At 48.0% G+C, this 21,238-nt stretch overlaps 1 protein-coding gene across 1 annotated transcript in view; it reads left to right on the top strand.

The window, feature by feature from the left end:
* The window catches only part of LOC123763991 (soluble guanylate cyclase 89Db), a gene marked incomplete in the record, with an annotated part of 75,741 nt that overhangs the window by 45,010 nt on the left and 9,493 nt on the right, over positions 1-21,238 (top strand). Inside the window, 7 exon segments of the mRNA XM_069330125.1 lie at positions 3,494-3,590; positions 7,076-7,234; positions 8,638-8,915; positions 10,512-10,649; positions 11,131-11,238; positions 12,581-12,749; positions 18,236-18,379. Coding sequence (XP_069186226.1) covers positions 3,494-3,590; positions 7,076-7,234; positions 8,638-8,915; positions 10,512-10,649; positions 11,131-11,238; positions 12,581-12,749; positions 18,236-18,379 — 1,093 coding nt within the window.

The raw sequence follows: 21,238 nt of genomic DNA on the forward strand, positions 1-21,238 counted from the left end.
TCAGGAAGTGTTATCTGGTGCTTCAGGAAGTGTTATCTGGTGCTTCAGGAAGTGTTATCTGGTGCTTCAGGAAGTGTTATCTGGTGCTTCAGGAAGTGTTATCTGGTGCTTCAGGAAGTGTCATGTTGTGCTTCAGGAAGTGTCATGTGGTGCTTCAGGAAGTGTCATGTGCCCAATAATTCTGTCATCCACATGTCATCCCTTTCGTGGTCATACTCTGCTACCTAGTCAATATAAGAGAGATAGTGACCGTTACCCAGTCAATATCTCTGTTATTAAAATCACTGAGTACTACAAATTTAGCTCTTGATGGGCTTGTCACCACTACTGCCTTCTCTACCACCTTACATTGCTCTCTCCTGGTCCTCCCAGTGTTAACCTGGGATTGAACATGATCACTATGACAACCTCTGCCTTGGATATTCCTTAAATCATAGAAATTTTAATATAAGTTTTTTTCCACCTCCTCCACTGTTTTTTCTATCTTTCGGACTATCTATATACATGATAGTCCCTTGGAAACACTTCACTCCAAACATTTAGTTTATTTTGGTTTCTGTAATTACAATGATATGCGGCTGCGTTTCCTACACCCTTTCTTGAATTTCGCCCGTTTTGTTTGTTATACCATCTGTATTTGTGTATGTTACTTGAATGATGTTCGAGTAATAGCAGGATAAATCTATATGTATAGAAGAGACATTCTTGCCCATTGTGTTATTGGATTATGTAGGTGAAGTGGGGGGTCCAGAGCGGGGTCGGTGTTCATGTGCCGCTGCTGTTTGCTGCAGTGAACACATGTGTGATAACGGTCTACCAAGTCTCATGTTTGCCTTCTGTCTTTTCTTTCAACTATTTTTCTCTTTTTATAAGTCATTCTTTCCTTTCAGACATGTCCTGATTTAGTTCCACCTGCTGATGCTTTTTTCGCCTGCCCGAGTTGCTTTTTTACACCGGCATGTGGTCCATTAACTTCCAACTGTTTAATATTAATTTAACTGGTCACTCTTGCCCTGCTTTGTACTGCCCTATCCTGTCATGTTCCTCGAGCTCTCATGTTGCCTCACTCACTCCATGTGAAGGCACGAGAACTGTCAGCTGCCTCTCCTACCTTGCCCTTCACTCCGGCTCTGGTAACAAGAGTATGGTTGCTTTGGTGCTCTTTTCAAGCCCTGAGCCTCTCACAGCTGCTGCGAAGGCTGTGTCCTCCTCGTTCATTACCTCTTCTACTCTCCCCAGTTTTTTGTATATTCTGGGGGACCATTAGTCTCAAAACTTCTGTATCCTTACTCAGATCTTTTATGATTTTCACTTCCTCTCCTTTACCGTCTTCTATCGTCTTATGTGTCTCCTCCACAGACTCTCAGTGTCTATCTTCAGCTCCTTCATCCTCCTCCGACCACAACAAAATATTTCAAACATTTTCTCTCTATCCTGCTTACTCTGTTCTATCGACTGAACTGTTTTTATTTCTGTATCTATTAACTTTTCCTTTAATTATTCTTCCATCAGCACTTCTTGTTGGCCTCATAACTTGGCTGACTTCTTCTTGAGTTGATTATTCTGCTCCTTCATCCCCTCTAATTCATTTTTAACAAATTCTCATATTTAACACTTTTACCTCAATTTTATTGATAATTATCGAATACTGCCACGTGCTCCCATGTTGCTCCTTCCCCGCCCTGCTTCTCCTCCCATGTTGCCTGAGTCTCCCTTCTCCTGTTTTTCCCTCCGTTCTCCTTGTCATAAATTATGCGCTTCTTTTCTTTGGCCATTAAATATAATGTTCCTCCTTTACAGTCTACTATGTCTTAATATTTTGTGCCAGCTGCCACTTACCTGGTGTGACTTAACTGGGCGAGATGTGTCGCCTCCCTCGGGGCTTGTGGGCGCCATCTTCTCATAACCTCTTAGGAAACTATGGACGGAGGTAACTCCTATAGTTTAGCTTCTAGTTTGTTTCTTATGGTTACTGTCCTTGTGGTTAATTGTTTCTTGTCTGACTTCCTTGTTTGTCTGACTTCCTTGCTTGTCTGACTTCCTTGTTTGTCTGACTTCCTTGTTTGTCTGACTTCCTTGCTTGTCTGACTTCCTTGTTTGTCCATTCGTTATGTTACTGCTCAACCTAGCCGAGTTGTTACTATGTCATCGGTGCACATTAGTATTTTGTATATCAGGGTCGTGATTTCTCTTACTCTTCATTCTTTCAGTGATCCTAGGTTGAGCTTCCTCATCACATTCTACGTGTGCTGTAGTACACCTTAGTACTCTCTCGGTGTTCGTTCTTTGAACTCTACCACTGGTGGTCGGGCATATATGGTATATTATTATATAATATTATACTGTTGTTCAGCAGCTGAGGTATATACTTTACTCGTCATCAAGAATCATTGATATGATTCTCTGTCATGTATGCATTCTATAAATAGCAATGGATATAGAACTGATCCATGGAGATCAGTTCTACATCCCACAGTGAAATTACCTTACTGTGATCTGGTCCCTTAATCTTACAGTGTTCAGTGTTTGTTCTGTAGCGTAGCACCTAGTTTAGTGCGCCGCTAGTTACTGTGGTCTGGCTGTTAAGGTCGAGAAGAGTAATCTACCGTGAGACACTGACACACACATTCTCAACATCTAGTAATATGCAGGTTGTCCTCCTTTCCTCCCTTTATTAACTCAGTCATTCTATCGTAGGACTCCAGTAGGTTTGTTTGGCATGACTTTGTTGTGACGTTTCTATGCAAGATATTTCATTATATTTTAGTCTTATTATTCTTCGTAGTACATTGGATGGTATGCTTCAAAGGGGTCCTGGTCTGTGGCTGAGTGGTTCCCGTCTGTTCCGCTACCAGTTTACGCATATGGCGGGGCCTCTTTACACCAATTTGGCACTTCCCGCTCTTCCTCCTCCGTCTAAAATGACGCAATGAAGCTCATTTTGAATGAATGGCTTGTACAGGATTTCTGCAGCTTTTCCTGGGATCAATAGTGAGATCCTGTCAGTTCCCACAACCCTTCTTACTCTCAAGTTCCTGAAACTGGTCCTTATCCTCCTCCTCTGTGACATTCCTCTGTTATGCTATTATTATACACAATTGAATCTCTGATAAGTAGTTGCTCTAATTTAATCTCCACTTGGATCCTTTCATTTAACCTTCACATATGTCCCCGTCACTCACTGTTATCTCTGCACTTCTCTTGGTCAACCACAAGTAGCCTGTTCTCTCATACTAACTCCTTGTCATCATCACCTTTAGCCTGTCAAATTGTTTACTTCCAAGTATCTTGTACGTTGTGATCATGTTTCTTCTGTTTCTTCTACAATGACATGAAGGTTCACAGCTCTTAGCTTTCAGTTCTGAGACAAGTCATGTGTTGTGTGTGAGTGTGTAGTCAGTGTTAAGTGAGGTGTTGTCAATGATCAGTCAGGTGTGTGTGAGCGAGGTGTCAGATGTTGTCGAGTGCCTTCATCCCTCCTCCCTCCCCTCAGACTTGACTTCAACAACGTGGGCTTCGTGTCGGAGATGCAGAAGCGAGGAGCGTGCTTCAACAGACCACACTTACCCAGCTTTGACATCAGCAAGTTGGTAAGTCTGACCTCCACACGTGAACCTTCTCCGCTCCTGACCAGGGTCTCAAACATCTGGGGACGTCTCCACACACCTGTGGGAGTCTCCACACACCTGTGGGAGTCTCCACACACCTGTGGTAGTCTCCACACACCTGTAGTAGTCTCCACACACCTGTAGTAGTCTCCACACACCTGTGGGAGTCTCCACACACCTGTGGTAGTCTCCACACACCTGTGGTAGTCTCCACACACCTGTGGTAGTCTCCACACACCTGTAGTAGTCTCCACACACCTGTAGTAGTCTCCACACACCTGTGGTAGTCTCCACACACCTGTAGTAGTCTCCACACACCTGTAGTAGTCTCCACACACCTGTAGTAGTCTCCACACACCTGTAGTAGTCTTCACACACCTGTGGTAGTCTTCACACCCCTGTAGTAGTCTCCACACACCTGTAGTAGTCTCCACACACCTGTAGTAGTCTCCACACACCTGTAGTAGTCTTCACACACCTGTAGTAGTCTTCACACCCCTGTAGTAGTCTTCACACACCTGTAGTAGTCTTCACACACCTGTGGTAGTCTCCACACACCTGTAGTAGTCTTCACACACCTGTAGTAGTCTCCACACACCTGTAGTAGTCTCCACACCCCTGTAGTAGTCTTCACACACCTGTAGTAGTCTTCACACCCCTGTAGTAGTCTCCACACACCTGTAGTAGTCTTCACACACCTGTAGTAGTCTCCACACACCTGTAGTAGTCTCCACACCCCTGTAGTAGTCTTCACACACCTGTAGTAGTCTTCACACACCTGTAGTAGTCTTCACACACCTGTAGTAGTCTTCACACCCCTGTAGTAGTCTTCACACCCCTGTAGTAGTCTTCACACCCCTGTAGTAGTCTCCACACACCTGTAGTAGTCTCCACACACCTGTAGTAGTCTTCACACACCTGTAGTAGTCTTCACACACCTGTAGTAGTCTTCACACACCTGTAGTAGTCTTCACACCCCTGTAGTAGTCTTCACACCCCTGTAGTAGTCTTCACACACCTGTAGTAGTCTTCACACACCTGTAATAGTCTTCACACACCTGTAGTAGTCTTCACACACCTGTAGTAGTCTTCACACCCCTGTAGTAGTCTTCACACCCCTGTAGTAGTCTTCACACACCTGTAGTAGTCTTCACACCCCTGTAGTAGTCTCCACACACCTGTAGTAGTCTTCACACACCTGTAGTAGTCTCCACACACACACCTACCTTCCCTCCACCACTGGTACCTCCCCTCCACCACTGGTACCTCCCCTCCAACACTGGTACCTCCCCTCCACCACTGGTACCTCCCCTCCAACACTGGTGCCTCCCCTCCAACACTGGGGTCTCCCCTCCACCACTGGTGCCTCCCCTCCAACACTGGGGTCTCCCCTCCACCACTGGTGCCTCCCCTCCACCACTGGTACCTCCCCTCCAACACTGGTACCTCCCCTCCAACACTGGTACCTCCCCTCCAACACTGGTACCTCCCCTCCAACACTGGTACCTCCCCTCCACCACTGGTACCTCCCCTCCAACACTGGTACCTCCTCTCCACCACTGGTACCTCCCCTCCACCACTGGTGCCTCTCCTCCAACACTGGGGTCTCCCCTCCAACACTGGGATCTCCCCTCTATAGATAAATAATTACCTGACCCACTTGGGACACCAGTCACCACCAGACACCACCAGAGGCCACCAGACACCACCAGAGGCCACCAGACACAACCAGAGGCCACCAGACACCACCAGAGGCCACCAGAGGCCACCAGACACAACCAGAGGCCACCAGACACCACCAGAGGCCACCAGACACAACCAGAGGCCACCAGACACAACCAGAGGCCACCAGACACCACCAGAGGCCACCAGACACAACCAGAGGCCACCAGACACCACCAGAGGCCACCAGAGGCCACCAGACACCACCAGAGGCCACCAGACACAACCAGAGGCAACCAGACACAACCAGAGGCCACCAGACACCACCAGAGGCTACCAGACACCACCAGAGGCCACCAGACACAACCAGAGGCCACCAGACACCACCAGAGGCCACCAGACACAACCAGAGGCCACCAGACACCACCAGAGGCCACCAGACACCACCAGAGGCCACCAGACACCACCAGAGGCCACCAGACACAACCAGAGGCCACCAGACACCACCAGAGGCCACCAGACACCACCAGAGGCCACCAGACACCACCAGAGGCCACCAGACACCACCAGAGGCCACCAGACACCACCAGAGGCCACCAGACACCACCAGAGGCCACCAGACACCACCAGACACCACCAGAGGCCACCAGTCACCACCAGACACCACCAGAGGCCACCAGACACCACCAGACACCACCAGAGGCCACCAGACACCACCAGACACCACCAGAGGCCACCAGACACCACTAGAGGTCACCAGACACAACCAGAGGCCACTAGACACCACCAGCGACCACCAGAGTCCGCCAGAGTCAACCAGAGGCCACCAGACACCACCAGACACCACCAGAGGCCACCAGTCACCACCAGAGGCCACCAGACACCACCAGACACCACCAGAGGCCACCAGACACCACTAGAGGTCACCAGACACAACCAGAGGCCACTAGACACCACCAGCGACCACCAGAGTCCGCCAGAGTCAACCAGAGGCCACCAGACACCACCAGACACCACCAGAGGCCACCAGTCACCACCAGACACCACCAGAGGCCACCAGACACCACCAGACACCACCAGAGGCCACCAGACACCACTAGAGGTCACCAGACACAACCAGAGGCCACTAGACACCACCAGCGACCACCAGAGTCCGCCAGAGTCAACCAGAGGCCACCAGACACCACCAGACACCACCAGAGGCCACCAGTCACCACCAGACACCACCAGAGGCCACCAGACACCACCAGACACCACCAGACACCACCAGACACCACCAGACACCACCAGAGGCCACCAGACACCACTAGAGGTCACCAGACACCACCAGCGACCACCAGAGTCCGCCAGAGTCAACCAGAGGCCACCAGACACCACCAGACACCACCAGAGGCCACCAGTCACCACCAGACACCACCAGAGGCCACCAGACACCACCAGACACCACCAGACACCACCAGACACCACCAGACACCACCAGAGGCCACCAGACACCACTAGAGGTCACCAGACACCACCAGCGACCACCAGAGTCCGCCAGAGTCAACCAGAGGCCACCAGACACCACTATAGAGAACACCAAACACCACTAGGAGTCACCAGATATCACCAAAGGCCATTAAACACCATCGAGAAATCAACATACAATTCCCTCTCTCAATTATCCATGGATCAGCACCCAATCCCAAGCATACATCAATCTGCACCCAATATGAACCAAGCCTTTGATCAGCCCCCAATCCCAACCGTCCAGTGACCAGGACCATTGCAGCGGCTCTCTCATGCCGCGCTCTTTCATCCCACAGTCCGAGTTCTTTCCGTTCTGCATCGTGCTGGACCGCGACCTTCACGTGCGTTTCGCTGGGGATCGGCTTCTTCAGCTCCTGGGAAGAGACTTGCTGGGGGCGGAGTTCTTGAAGCACTTCAGCGTCCAGCGGCCACACGTCGCTTTCTCCTGGGAGGCGGTGAGTTACAGCTGGCATGTCTAGGCTCAGACATTGTTGGCAACGGGTTGGGGTCCAGGCAAAGGGTTGGGGTCAGGCAAAGGGTTGGGGTCAGGCAAAGGGTTGGGGTCAGGCAAAGGGTTGGGGTCCAGGCAAATGAATAGAGGTGTTTTATACAAGGGGTCGAGGGACTGTAGAGGACCATCTTACTTTTGGCTACACAGAAAGAATTTATGTTTTTAGAAGTAAACATAGTGTGGTTAGACTGGTCTGGTTCGCTCTACCAGCATCATCGGGACACAACTAATGGTCCTAAGTTTCAATCTCCGCGGCAGGACAGAGGCGACTGGGCAACGTTTCCTTTCACCCGATCCCTCTGTTCACCAAGCAGTAAAAACAGGAACTCGGGAGTTAGGAAACTGTTGTGGGTTGCATGAAAGGGAAGGTCATGAATAACCGACCTAAGGTGGCATCTCAATAAGCCTAACACGCCTCACGTCCCCAGCTATGGAAAACCCATGAAGGGAAGCTTTGTGAGAAGCTGTTGTCCTGTTCAGATACTCTCACATATATGTATAATCTTGTCTGTTTAGGAGCTACACCAAGATGTATTATTGCTTCAAATATATATTCATGTTAATGAAATAAGGTGTGTTCTGTTGCTATTAATTGGCAAACACCCCCCACTCCTTTAAGCCACAGTGCCCCAGGGCGCCACACCCCCCCTAAGCCACAGTGCCCCAGAGCACCACACCCCCACTAAGCCACAGAACACCAGAGCACCACACCCCCACTAAGCCACAGAACACCAGAGCACCACACCCCCACTAAACCACAGTGCCCCAGGGCGCCACACCCCCACTAAGCCACAGTGCCCCAGAGCACCACACCCCCACTAAGCCACAGAACACCAGAGCATCACACCCCCACTAAGCCACAGTGCCCCAGAGCACCACACCCCCACTAAGCCACAGTGCCCAGAGCATCACACCCCCACTAAGCCACAGTGCCCCAGAGCACCACACCCCCACTAAGCCACAGAGCCCCAGAGCGCCACACCCCCACTAAGCCACAGTGCCCAGAGAACCACACCCCCACTAAGCCACAGTGCCCCAGAGCACCACACCCCCACTAAGCCACAGTGCCCCAGAGCATCACACCCCCACTAAGCCACAGAACACCAGAGCACCACACCCCCACTAAACCACAGTGCCCCAGGGCGCCACACCCCCACTAAGCCACAGTGCCCAGAGCATCACACCCCCACTAAGCCACAGTGCCCCAGGGCGCCACACCCCCACTAAGCCACAGTGCCCCAGAGCACCACACCCCCACTAAGCCACAGTGCCCCAGAGCATCACACCCCCACTAAGCCACAGTGCCCCAGAGCACCACACCCCCACTAAGCCACACACCGCCGGCAGATCACAGCGTTCCAGAGCGTGACGTGGGAGGTGGTGTCGAAGAAGCTGCCTGTGCCAATCAGCGACATCAACAGAGGCGCCCACTCGGGTGCCACAGGTGCGCCAGCCGCTGCTGCGCCCGCTGCCACAGACACCACCTCAGGTGCAGCTGCAGCAGGTGCCACAGAAGGCGTGCCAGGCGTTGCTACAGCGGGTGCCACGGAAGGTACAACAATGCCAACGACAGCTGATGAGACGGGCGGTCTTAGAACCAACAGCCTCATCACTGTCAGGGAGAAGTAAGTGTTTGACAACCTGTTGTCGGAAATTTCCGACACCCAAATACTAACCCACTCGTACAGTGAGATAATTTATTGTGCTGGGAAATCAAATTTACTAACGCTACTAACAAGTAGCGAAGTACCACCAAATTCTCACTAATATCAATGCCACTGTTATATCAGTTGCCCATTTCTATTAGAATTAACTATTTATATAAATAGAATTAAAGCAAGTCTAACCTTTGTTCAATTTACTAGGAAAAATATCGATTGGGAGTTAATTTAATTCGTTAGAGCAAATTATATCTCCGTTTTAGATAAAGTTTCCACAGCTGCGATAAGAGAATTCCAGCTGGGTAAAAGTCACGAACTGAATATTATCTATATATATCCATTGTTTATCTAACGACACTTTGGTTAAATAATATGCACAGCGAAAAATCATCTGTTGCTACCTGGAGTGCTTTATTATGACGTTAGATATCGTCGGCAATGCTTTAATCAGATCGTAAACCAAAATAAAATATCGTGATTTATATGCCAAGCTCGTGCATAGTGAGGGAGCGAGGTGGCGCGCGCGTCACTACCCACTTGCCTAGAGACTTAGCCAAGGAGAAGCCATCTTTGATCGGTGTCCCGGAGCTCGCCATTATCATCGTCTATAATACGGATCATCCGAGCATTATCGGATCCCAGACTTTGCTACCAGCTTCATCTGTTATTGAGGACATCGCGTCCGGTTGAATGAGTTAACCTTTTTCACGTTTTATGGCCATAATCCATAATCTGTTAAAACGCTAGACCATCAAAAAACACCAGTGTGTTTTTTGATGGTCTAGACTGATGGTGTAATCAATCAACCCCGTTTCAATGAATGTTTGTGGATATATTCGTAGTCATATAGAAATTACATAGTGTTAATTTCACAGAGTAGAGTTTATCTACGAGAGGATCGCCCTTCCGGTGAATCATGTGTCTGCCACATCAACACGCCCAGACAGGATTAGACTAGTTACTGACGGCTGTCTGACACATTCTACCTGAACTGCTTGACAGCTAAGATTTTGTTTCTAGTTATAATATTGTAGTTAGTCTACTAACTCTATAACTTGATTAATTAATGAAATTTATTATTGAAATTATTTCAACATATGTAATAGGTAGTTCCAGCATTATTGGTTCTACCCCCCAAAAAGTATGCAGTGAAAATTATCTAAGTAACGTTTAGAAGTTTTACAGTTCACTTCTCTAATATTTATTTTAATCAATTATTTACTTTAGTATTATAACCAATTATATGTTGGAGAATTTTCCCCAGACCTGTCTAGTGCCACAGTAGTCACTTGTCCACCAGGAACACCATCCCCGATATGAACACAATAATATACTAACACCTCAGTAAGCCTATTGACACTTTTATTTACTAAATCCTTTCATCTACCGAATCCTTCCATCTACTAAATTCTAAGCAACTGCTGAGGGCTTGCATCATGGGGAAAAATCAGTAGTTCAACCTTAGGAAGGCCCCCGATACAACCCTTAAGTATATATACACAGGCTTCCTGTCTCCCAAACAAGATATATTATCATAATTATTATTGTATGTTTGTTCAGCCCGACGCGTCGCGGGTCGAGCCAGGCGCCGTGGACGGCCCACGAGTCCTCGCTACACAGCGTCAAGGGGCTCCTGCTCAAGGGACAGATGTACATCATCAAGGAGTCCAACATCGCTCTCTTCCTGTGCATACCCTTGTGAGTCCCTCGGTGATGGTAGGCAGGTGTGGGCAGTGCGTGACGGGTGTGTAGAGCGTGACGGGTGTGTAGAGTGGGTGGTATGTATTAACCTAGTTGTACCTGCGGGGGTTGAGCTTTGGCTCTTTGGTCCCGCCTCTCAACCGTCAATCAACTGGTGTACAGATTCCTGAGCCTACTGGGCTCTATCATATGTTCATTTGAAATTGTGTATGGAGTGTGTGTGTGTGTGCGAGTGCCTGAGGTGACGAGTGGGTGTTTGTGTGGGTGTAGCAGGTGTATGCGTTGACCTGTGTATTGACCTGCATACTGACTTTGACCTGTGTACTGACCTTGACCTGTGTACTGACCTTGACCTACATACTGACCTTGACCTGTGTACTGACCTAGACCAGCATACTGACCTTGACCTGTGTACTGACCTTGATCTTCATACTGACGTACCGCACCAGTTCACTAACGCGTGTTGAACCCGTTGCAGACTGAACAACCTGGTGGAGATGCGGGAGATGGGCATCTACCTGAACGACCTGAGCATGCACGACATGAGCCGGGAGATGGTGCTCATGGGCTGGGAACACTGCTCCAGGTCAGCCTCCGACCCGCTCCTGGCAACACTGCTCCCTCCACCTAGGCCTTCCTATTTCTTCTCTTCCTTCTTTGTTATTATTTTTATATCTCCATTTGCTTTATCTAATTATATGTTTACCGTTCAGTCAGGCATAAAAGTTGAGATACTTGTGTATATTATAACCTGTCTGGTGAAAGATTAATATGTCATTGTATAGAAAATATGGCATTTGGCCTACAATTTGTGAAGTGTTCACTCGGCAGTTGTGGTAATGTGCGCTGTCACAGTTCTGTTCCTGCGGGCCGAGTGTTGTGTTCTGATGGCTTATGCCTCCAAAATATGGAAAATGGTTGTTATTCCCCATAAACCTTTCCTTTGTGACCTGAAGGTCAGCGGAGACTTTAAGATGGTGCTATTCCTTAGGGTGTGGAATGTTCTCTGTAAGGAGGAACGGGGGAGTACTGGCGGACCCCTGGTAGGTAGTGACGTCACCACTGCACATCGGATTGGGCCGCATGAAACACCGTGTCTCAGCTCGAGATAAGGAGTCAGCAGCCTTCAAGTACCTTCAAGATGTCTTCACTAAGCTGTCTGAGGCAAATGTCAGTTTTTTCGTCGGATCACAGATAAAGAAGTGCAAGGAATTCACCAAGAAGCTTACTAGGAAGGAGAAAGGAGTTTGTCGTCGTCGGAGCTTCCAGGGCAACCACAAGACCCAGAACTATGTGGAGTTGATTGAGACTTTGATGAATAACTACGGCACAATGGGCTGCAAGATGTCTCTCAAGGTCCATATCCTTGGTGCTCATCTTGATGAACTCAAGGAGAACACGAGGGCGCACTCAGAGGAGCAAGGCGAGCGCTTCCCAAGTTCCACCAGGATATACTGGACTGTGAACGCCGCCACCAGCCACAGCATGTTGACAGACTGCGTGTGTGGGCTGAGTCCTGGAGGCTATGTATAATACAATCGCGGATCTTGAAATATTACTCACGTCTAAGTTTCTTGTATAACTTTAGTATAAATACATGCTAGCTTTGATTTATACGTTGTTTTTCTGACTGCGAACAAAAAGGCGCAAAATCGCCCATTTTCTCATTGGAAATTAGTACATTTCAAATTACCAAAAGTTTGTGGGCAACAATAGCCGTTTTCTATTCACTTTTAGACATAATCAATTAGTAAATAACACTCATCACCCATGGAACAGAAATTGTGTTACATTTTGTATGCAGCCGACCTCCTCCACGACGACCAGGAGCGTCTAGTTTGTGTTTGGATAGAGACTGTGCAGTAAGGAAGCGATAAAGGAGACATCTTTTTATCCCCTGTGTGAACCTCTCTACGTCCTCCTGCCAGGGTGGAGATCATGTACAACAGGGCGGAGGAGTACTCGAGCAGACTGGAGGACGCCCACAGGAAGCTGGAGGAGACGAAGGCCTGGAGGGACGACCTCCTCTACTCCATGTTGCCCAAGCAGGTGGCAGACTTCCTGAGTCAGGGTAACGACCCCTACGAGACGTGTCAAGTAGGTTCTGCACGCCGTTCATCGCTACCCACACCCCACACCCCCACACCTCACAACACACACATACACACCCCACACCCCACAACACACACCCCACACACACCCCCACAACACACACACCCCACAGCACACACCCCCACACTACACAACACGCAGAAGACACGCCAGTACTACACAACACACTAGATTCTCTCACACAACACAAAAGACACAGACATACACTAGACACACACACATATACAACACACTGCACACTTGCACTACAAGACACTAGCAACTCTTAAACAACACATTAAATTCATTCATACACACACGACACAACATCCTAGATACACCTATTTGCGCCTGTAGGATCGAGCATTGACTCTTGGATCCCGCCTTTCGAGCATCGGTTGTTTGCAGCAATGACTATGGTCCCATTTCCCTATCATACCAAGTTTTAAAATTATGAATAGAATTTGCTTCCACAACCTGCTCCTTAAGTGCATTCCATTTTTCCTCTACTCTCATGCTAAAATAAAACTTCCTAACATCTTTGTGACTCATCTGAGTTTCCACCCATGTCCCCTCGTTCTGTTACTATTCCGTGTGAACATTTCGTCTATTCACACTCTATCAATTCCCCTAAGTATTTTATACGTTCCTATCATATCCCTCCTCTCCCTTCTTTTTTCAAGTGTCGTAAGGCTCAGTTCCTTCAGACGTTCTTCATACCCCCATCCCCAGTAACGCTGGGACGAGTCTTGATGCAAACTTCTGAACCTATTCCAGTTTCCTTATGTGTTTCTTCAGGTGGGGACTCCATGATGGGGGTGACATACTCCAAGACTGGCCTCACGTAGGCAGTGTAAGGCGCCCTAAATTCCTCCTTACTTAGGTTTCTGAATGATGTTCTAACTTTTGCCAGTGTAGAGTACGCTACTGTCCATATCCTATTTACATGTGTCTCAGAAGTTAGATTAGGTGTTATGTTCACACCCAGGTCTCTTTCTCGAGTCGTCAAAGGTAAGCAGTTCCCCTTCATTGTGTTCTGTCCCTTTGGTCTCCTGTCACCTAATCCCATTTCCATAACTTTACATTTGCTCGTGTTGAATTCCAGTAGCCCTCTCTCTGATCATCTCTACAACCTGTTCAAGTCCTCTTGGAGAATCTTACAATCCTAATCTGTCACAACTCTTCTCATTAACATTGCATCATCTGCAAACATTGACATGTAGTAGTCTACTCTTGTAAACATGTCATTAACATATATTAGAAATAGAATTGGTCCCGGCACCGATTCTTGAGGTACTCCACTCGTTACTGTTTTCCAATCCGACTTCTCGTCCCTTACCGTTATTCTCTGGCTCCTTCCTGTTAGGTAGTTCCTTACCCATGCTAGGGCCTTTCCATTTACTCCTACCTGCCTCTCAAGCTTGAACAGCAGTCTCATGTGCGGTACTGTATCAAAGGCCTTTTGGCAGTCCAGAAATATGCAGCCTGCCCAACCTTCTCTGTCCTGCCTTATCCTCGTTATTTTATCATAGAATTCCAAAAGGTTGCTAGGTAAGATTTTCCTTTCCAGAACCCATGGTGGTGTTTGTTCACAAACCTAACGTTCTCCAGGTGTGCGACTAGTCTTAGCCTAATTATTGTTTCAAGTATTTTACAGGGGATGCTTGTCAGTGATACAGGTCTATAGTTAAATGCCTCCTCCCTATCTCCTTTCTTGAAAATCAGTACGACATTTGCCTTCTTCCAGCAATTGGGCAATTCTCCCGACATAAGTGATCAATTAAAGATCCTTGCCAGAGGCACGCTGAGGGCCTGCGCTGCCTCTTTTAGTATCCACGGTGATACTTTGTCTGGTCCAACCGCTTTAGTTGCATCCAGTGTTGTCAACTGTTTCATTACCTCCTCTGCTATCACCTCTATATCTGATAGTCTTTCATCTAGGTTAATATAGTCTTTCATCTAGGGTAATATCTTTTAACAATGGGAGCTGCTCAGGCTAGGTAGAGAACACTCCATGGAAACTGACATTCAGTGCCTCGTAGATTTCCTTGTCACTTTCAGTATATGCCCCCTCTGTTTTTTTTAGTCGTGTCACTTGGTCGTTCACCGACATTTTTCTTCTTATATGGCTGTGTAGTAACTTAGGTTGCTTTTTCGCTTTGGTCGCAATATCGTACTCATAATTTCTTTCCGATACTCTTCTTATGTTAATGTAATCGTTCCTAGCTCTGTTGCATCTGATCCTGTTGTCCTCTGTCCTTTGTCTTCTGTACTTCCTCCACTCCCGCCTGCTGGCCATTTTTGCTTCCTGACAGTGTCTATTAAACCATGGGTTATTATATTCCCTCTTACTTTTTTCCTTTACTGTTGGTATAAATTTCTCTACGGCCTCCTGGCATTTCCGTATGGCTAGGTCCATCATATCTTGGACTGTTTTTCCTCTAATATCTTCCTCCCACTGCACTTCACCCTGATAGTCCCTTATCCTCCTGTAGTCCCCTTTCCTGTAGTCAACTCTCCTTTCCCAGACCTCTTGTCCCATGGTCACAAGTTTGAATTCCATCATGTAGTCAAAGACTAGGACATAATGGTCGCTGTCCCCTATAAGTATTTCATGTTCCAAATTATCGATGTCTTCTACGTTCTGGGTGAAAATCAGGTCTAAAAGGCTCGGTGTATCCCCTCCTCTTTCCCTTGTATCTTCCTTCAAATGTTGTGTTAGGAAATTCTTGTTTATAACATCTACTAACTTTGCTCCCCACGTTTCTTCCCTGCCATGGGGGATTCCTAGAATCCCAATTTACCTTGCCATGATTTAGGTCCCCCTATAACCAGCAGTTTCGCTCTCATTCTGTGAGCTGATGTTGCTGCCTTCTGCAGTTCATCTATGTATGCCTTGTTGTTGTCATCATACTCCGGCCTGGGTCTTCTACTGTTTGGAGGGGGATTGTAGATTACCAAGATCACAATCTTCCTCCCATCTGCTGTCAGAGTTCCATGTATGAAGCTTGTGCTCTCATTGGTAACCCGATTTTCCAGGTCTTCAAACTTCCATTTCCGCTTTATTAGGAGTGCCACTCACCCTCCCTGTCTTTGTGTCCTCTCTTTTCTTATCACCTGGTACCCATCTGGAAAGATCGCATCCAAGATCATGCCATTTATTTTAGTTTCCACTATCGCAACTATGTCAGGATCTGCCTCACTAACTCTTTCTTTTATCTCTTCTGCTTTATTAGATACCCCATCAGCATTGGTGTACCAAACCATGAGGTTCTTCATGGAAAATCTGGTACCAGAGTTCACCCTTTCTCTGGGGGTCTGGGGAGATCTGGGGGGGGGGGGGCGAATGGGATCTGGGCATCTAGGAAGGTAGGTAGGAAGGGCTGTGAGTGTATGTGTGTGTGTGTGTGTGTGTGTGTGTGTGTGTGTGTGTGTGTGTGTGTGTGTGTGTGTTTACTAGTTGTGTTTTTGCGGGGGTTGAGCTTTGCTCTTTTGGCCCGCCTCTCAACTGTCAATCAACTGTTTACTAACTACTTTTTTTTTTCCACACCACCCACACACACCCCAGGAAGCAGCCCGTGACAGCTGACTAACTCCCAGGTACCTATTTACTGCTAGGTAACAGGGGCACTTAGGGTGAAAGAAACTTTGCCCATTTGTTTCTGCCTCGAGCGGGAATCGAACCCGCGCCACAGAATTACGAGTCCTGCGCGCTATCCACCAGGCTACGAGGCCCCCCTAATCGGGGGGCCTAATGTTTGTGTGTGCCCCCCTAATGTGTGTGTGTGTGTGTGTGTGTGTGTGTGTGTGTGTGTGTGTGTGTGTGTGTGTGTGCGCGCGTGTATGTGTGTTTGTACAAAAAAAAATCAGTTGACTGATTAACAGTTAAGAGTCGGGACAAAAGAGCCAGAGCTCAACCACCGCAATCACAACTAGGTGAGAACACGCACCACACAACACACCAGGCCAGCGTTTCCCAACCGGGGTTGCCCGGACCCTCAAGGTTACACGAGAGATCACTGGAGGTTCCGCAAGAGACAGTGATAAACAGGCAGTTGTTCTTACGTGTGTGAGCAAGACTTTCCTCATTTAAGCAGTACCAAGCACACAGACAGAAATCATATCCTGTCAGTTGAATATGAAATCTGTGAGTTTATCTAAAGTTCGGCTATGAATGAAGTATTTGTGTACCTGAAGACAAGTCCAGGTTTCACATTAGAGAAGCAAATTGCATTATCTAAATTGACTTCAAGTATAGCATTGTCTTGACCCACACATCTGATCATATTTGTCTTGAGTTATCTCATGCTTTTTCAACATTGTCAATGTTTATTTTTGTATTACAAATATGGTTGCCTTTTTGCGATTAATAAACATATGATTTTGAGATTAATAAATAAACATATTTTATAATAATATTTATCCAGAGGTTTCTTGAGACATGAAAATTATTTCAAGGGGTTCCACAAGGATAAAATGGCTGAGAAAAGTTGTACTAGACACACTCACACACTAGACACGCCACAGCACATTAGACACACTCCACAACACACTAGAGACACTCACTCCTCACCACACTAGACATAATCCACAACACCCTCCACAGCACACTAGACACGCCACAACACACTCCACAACACCCTCCACGACACACTAGACACGCCACAACACACTCCGCGACACACGAGACACGCCACAACACACTCCGCGACACACGAGACACGCCACAACACACTCCGCGACACACGAGACACGCCACAACACACTCCGCGACACACTAGACACGCCACAACACACTCCACAACACCCTCCACAGCACACTAGACACGCCACAACACACTCCACAACACCCTCCACGACACACTAGACACGCCACAACACACTCCGCGACACACTAGACACGCCACAACACACTCCGCGACACACGAGACACGCCACAACACACTCCGCGACACACGAGACACGCCACAACACACTCCGCGACACACTAGACACGCCACAACACACTCCGCGACACACTAGACACGCCACAACACACTCCGTGACACACTAGACACGCCACAACACACTCCGCGACACACTAGACACGCCACAACACACTCCGTGACACACTAGACACGCCACAACACACTCCGCGACACACTAGACACGCCACAACACACTCCGCGACACACTAGACACGCCACAACACACTCCGTGACACACTAGACACGCCACAACACACTCCGTGACACACTAGACACGCCACAACACACTCCGCGACACACTAGACACGCCACAACACACTCCGTGACACACTAGACACGCCACAACACACCAGACACACACTTAGAGCCTAGAAGCGCAAGCAGTGTTCCTCGTAGCAGTGTAATCACACTGTAACAAGGTCATTCGCTATGTGCTCCCCCATGCTCAATACGTGGGGTTTAGTGTGGACATGTGTGGACGACCTAGTGTTAAGGTGTTGTACTGACTCTCTGCTCCTTGCCCAGACGCTGGAGGAGGTGTCGGTGCTGTTCGCCGAGGTGGTCTTGTCGAGGGAGAGCGAGTCCATGGGAGCCATGGATGTTATGAGGACGGTCAGTGAGATGTACAAGTTGCTTGACCGAACCACCGACCAGTATTCAGTCTTCAAGGTGGGTCCTCCTCAGGTCGTGCTCACACTGTCATCAAGGTGGTCGTCCTCAGGTCGTGCTCACACTGTCATCAAGGTGGTCGTCCTCAGGTCGTGCTCACACTGTCATCAAGGTGGTCGTCCTCAGGTCGTGCTCACACTGTCATCAAGGTGGTGGTCCTCAGGTCGTGCTCACACTGTCATCAAGGTGGTCGTCCTCAGGTCGTGCTCACACAAAGACCCACACCGCTACTGGGTCTCACGGAGTGTGAGACCAACATCAGACCATCAATTAAACACTGACGACTCATATCTCTACGCCCCGGCAGCCTTATGGAATGTTCCTCCACTCTGTATTTCCCCGACACCTATGATCTTTAATATTTCAGGAGTCGTGTGTGGCGTGTTCGGGCCGACCACGACGTGGAGAAACGACAACAATACTGTAGTAGACTTTATCTGTAGATAACGTTTCTCAGTATCTTCTTGATAATATATGATAGAAGACTTGCATGCGTAAGATGGTCTTCCTTGATCTTTAACTGACTTATTTTTCTTTTACTGAACTGTTAATATAAAGGCAAAATTTGCTCATTAACATATTTTTAAAGGGGTTTCTATTTAAACTTTCCTTCACATACAATTTTATCCTTTTCAACATTGATCTTGAAGCTCTTCTTTATTCTTAAACTTTGTTCAAGGTCCTCAACCTCATGCTGGATTAAGTAAGGTTAAAGCTGGTTATGTTAGGTTAGGTTACATTGTTAGGTTTGATCACGCCTGATTTAGTTATGTCAAGTGAAATCAGGCTAGATTTTGTTAGATTTATTATAGTCAGTTGAGTTCTAAATAAAATTCATGGCATCGTCAATGGAAACCTACTTTTCTGGGCGAGCCCCATCGGCTCCCTGAAGCTATCAAACATGTGTTAAATTAGTTTGTTGCCGTCAGTCCTTGGAGTTGAAGTGCCTACCAGAGGCCACGAGCCAGAACCTGGACCCCCCATTGCTTCTTTCGTCTCAGAGAGACGAAAGAAGCAATAGCCATATGCAATAGCCAATAGCCAAACTCTATATATAGAGTTTGTCATGTCTGCCATCGACCGGGGATACCACCAAAAAGGTCGGTGAACCATTACAAACTTCTAACTGGTTAAAATTACAACCTACATCCGAACAGAGTCAAAGAACTCCCCCCCCCCCCCAAGACAAAACAAGGAAACAAGCAATACGTCATCCAACCAGCCCGCCTGCTTGCTGTGCCCCCCCCCCCCCTCCCTGGACAGGGGAGGCGGGGGACCCCGCTCAGGCCAGCCTGCCGTACCTCCCTCATTTCGTAGACTGATGTGCCAGGTGTCACATGTCCTCTCTAGCCTCAATTTATTGTCTGGCTTTGGGTTTGTTACTTTGTGACCAGCTGTATTGTGTGGTGGCCAGGTGTTCCAACAAGTATACTGGGCTGGACGTGCCTAGAGTTCCCTTCCCTAGGTTCCCGCTAAGTACTTCCGGGAAGTACTTAGAAGTACTAAGTACTTGCGGGTCCGGGTTCCCTACCCTACGTCGTTCGGGTCTCGCTCCCGTTTGAGGACTTCATTGCTTGGAGTTGTTCTCACCCTTGGGATTCCCGTCTTGCCCTGGGGTAGGAAATGGGTTTGTGCTGGATGGGGCAGCCGGCGCAGTTTGCATTCAGCGGCGGCTGAGGATTCTCTCTGGGGACTGGTTAGTCTGAGTGTGTGTTGCTTCAGGGTACTTTTTGTTTCTTTGTTTAAGCGAATACTTACTATCTTGCCGGAGGAGGTCTGCCTAGCTTTCCATTAGGCTAGCACTAGGTTGTGTTTGGTAGTCCTTATCTGTTGCCCCGAGGCTTCACGGCGACGCCGGTTGTCAGTTTGCCTGCACCATACAGGGATTTCCGGCTTAGCTGGCCCCAGTGACTGGGCTTCCCATAGGGCTAATGTACCCTACGGGCTCCTGGAAATCCCCGTATGGCTCGTGGGTACCATGGACGTGTCTTCCGAGCCCTGTCTCTCCTTGTGTGATGCCGAGGGGTGTTCGTTGCCTTTGCGTCATGGTGACGATCATCCATCCTGCCTCTATCATGCTACCTGTTGGGTCGGAGACACCTGCGACCCTGAGTCTTGAGGGAGATGTTCCCCGCTTGTTATTCAGTTTACCCACTCTTCGTCTGAGGATGTTAGGAGTCAGGCGGTGGCTTGGATGCTTGCTAAGGTATTCTGTGTTGCAAGAGGCCAGGTTGGTTGCCCGGTTGGCAGTCCCGGACCTGCTCAATTTGGATTTTAAGGAACAGGATTTAGGATTTATGGACATTGGTTACTCCAACCTTGGATCAGTCCGCGCCCTTGCTTGCTTCCCAGGCGGGTGCTGTTGTCGGAAATCCGACACACGTTAACATAGTATAGTTAGCCATTACCAAATTTAAAGAGAATGAAATTTTTCGTGGCGTCATCACAACAAACTCATATTTACACATCACGTATATTTAAATTCTACAATTATTCCTTAAACGACAGTCTAGTGTTTAAATTTAATAGAAAAGTATTCACTAGGACTGGATATAATTAATGATACAACAAAATATAGCTTAGCTCCCTTGTTACTGTTAAACAAACTCAGAATATTGGGGAAAAATATTGTTGGAGTGAGAGAGACGACTGAGGCAGAGCGAGTCATGCTCTCACACTCACACACAGCTGTATCAAAACAAAGGGATGGGAAACAGAGTGTCTCCCTGAGGTTCGCATTCGCGGCACTGCAGAGGTCTGACATTAGACCACCCAATAGTGATCCAGCCACAGCGACCTCTACATCATATCCATGAGAAGTATTGTATCTGGTAAAACAAATTGTGTACATGATTGTAG

Source organism: Procambarus clarkii, chromosome 23 (assembly GCF_040958095.1).
Source record: "Procambarus clarkii isolate CNS0578487 chromosome 23, FALCON_Pclarkii_2.0, whole genome shotgun sequence".
Lineage (NCBI taxonomy): Eukaryota > Metazoa > Arthropoda > Malacostraca > Decapoda > Cambaridae > Procambarus > Procambarus clarkii.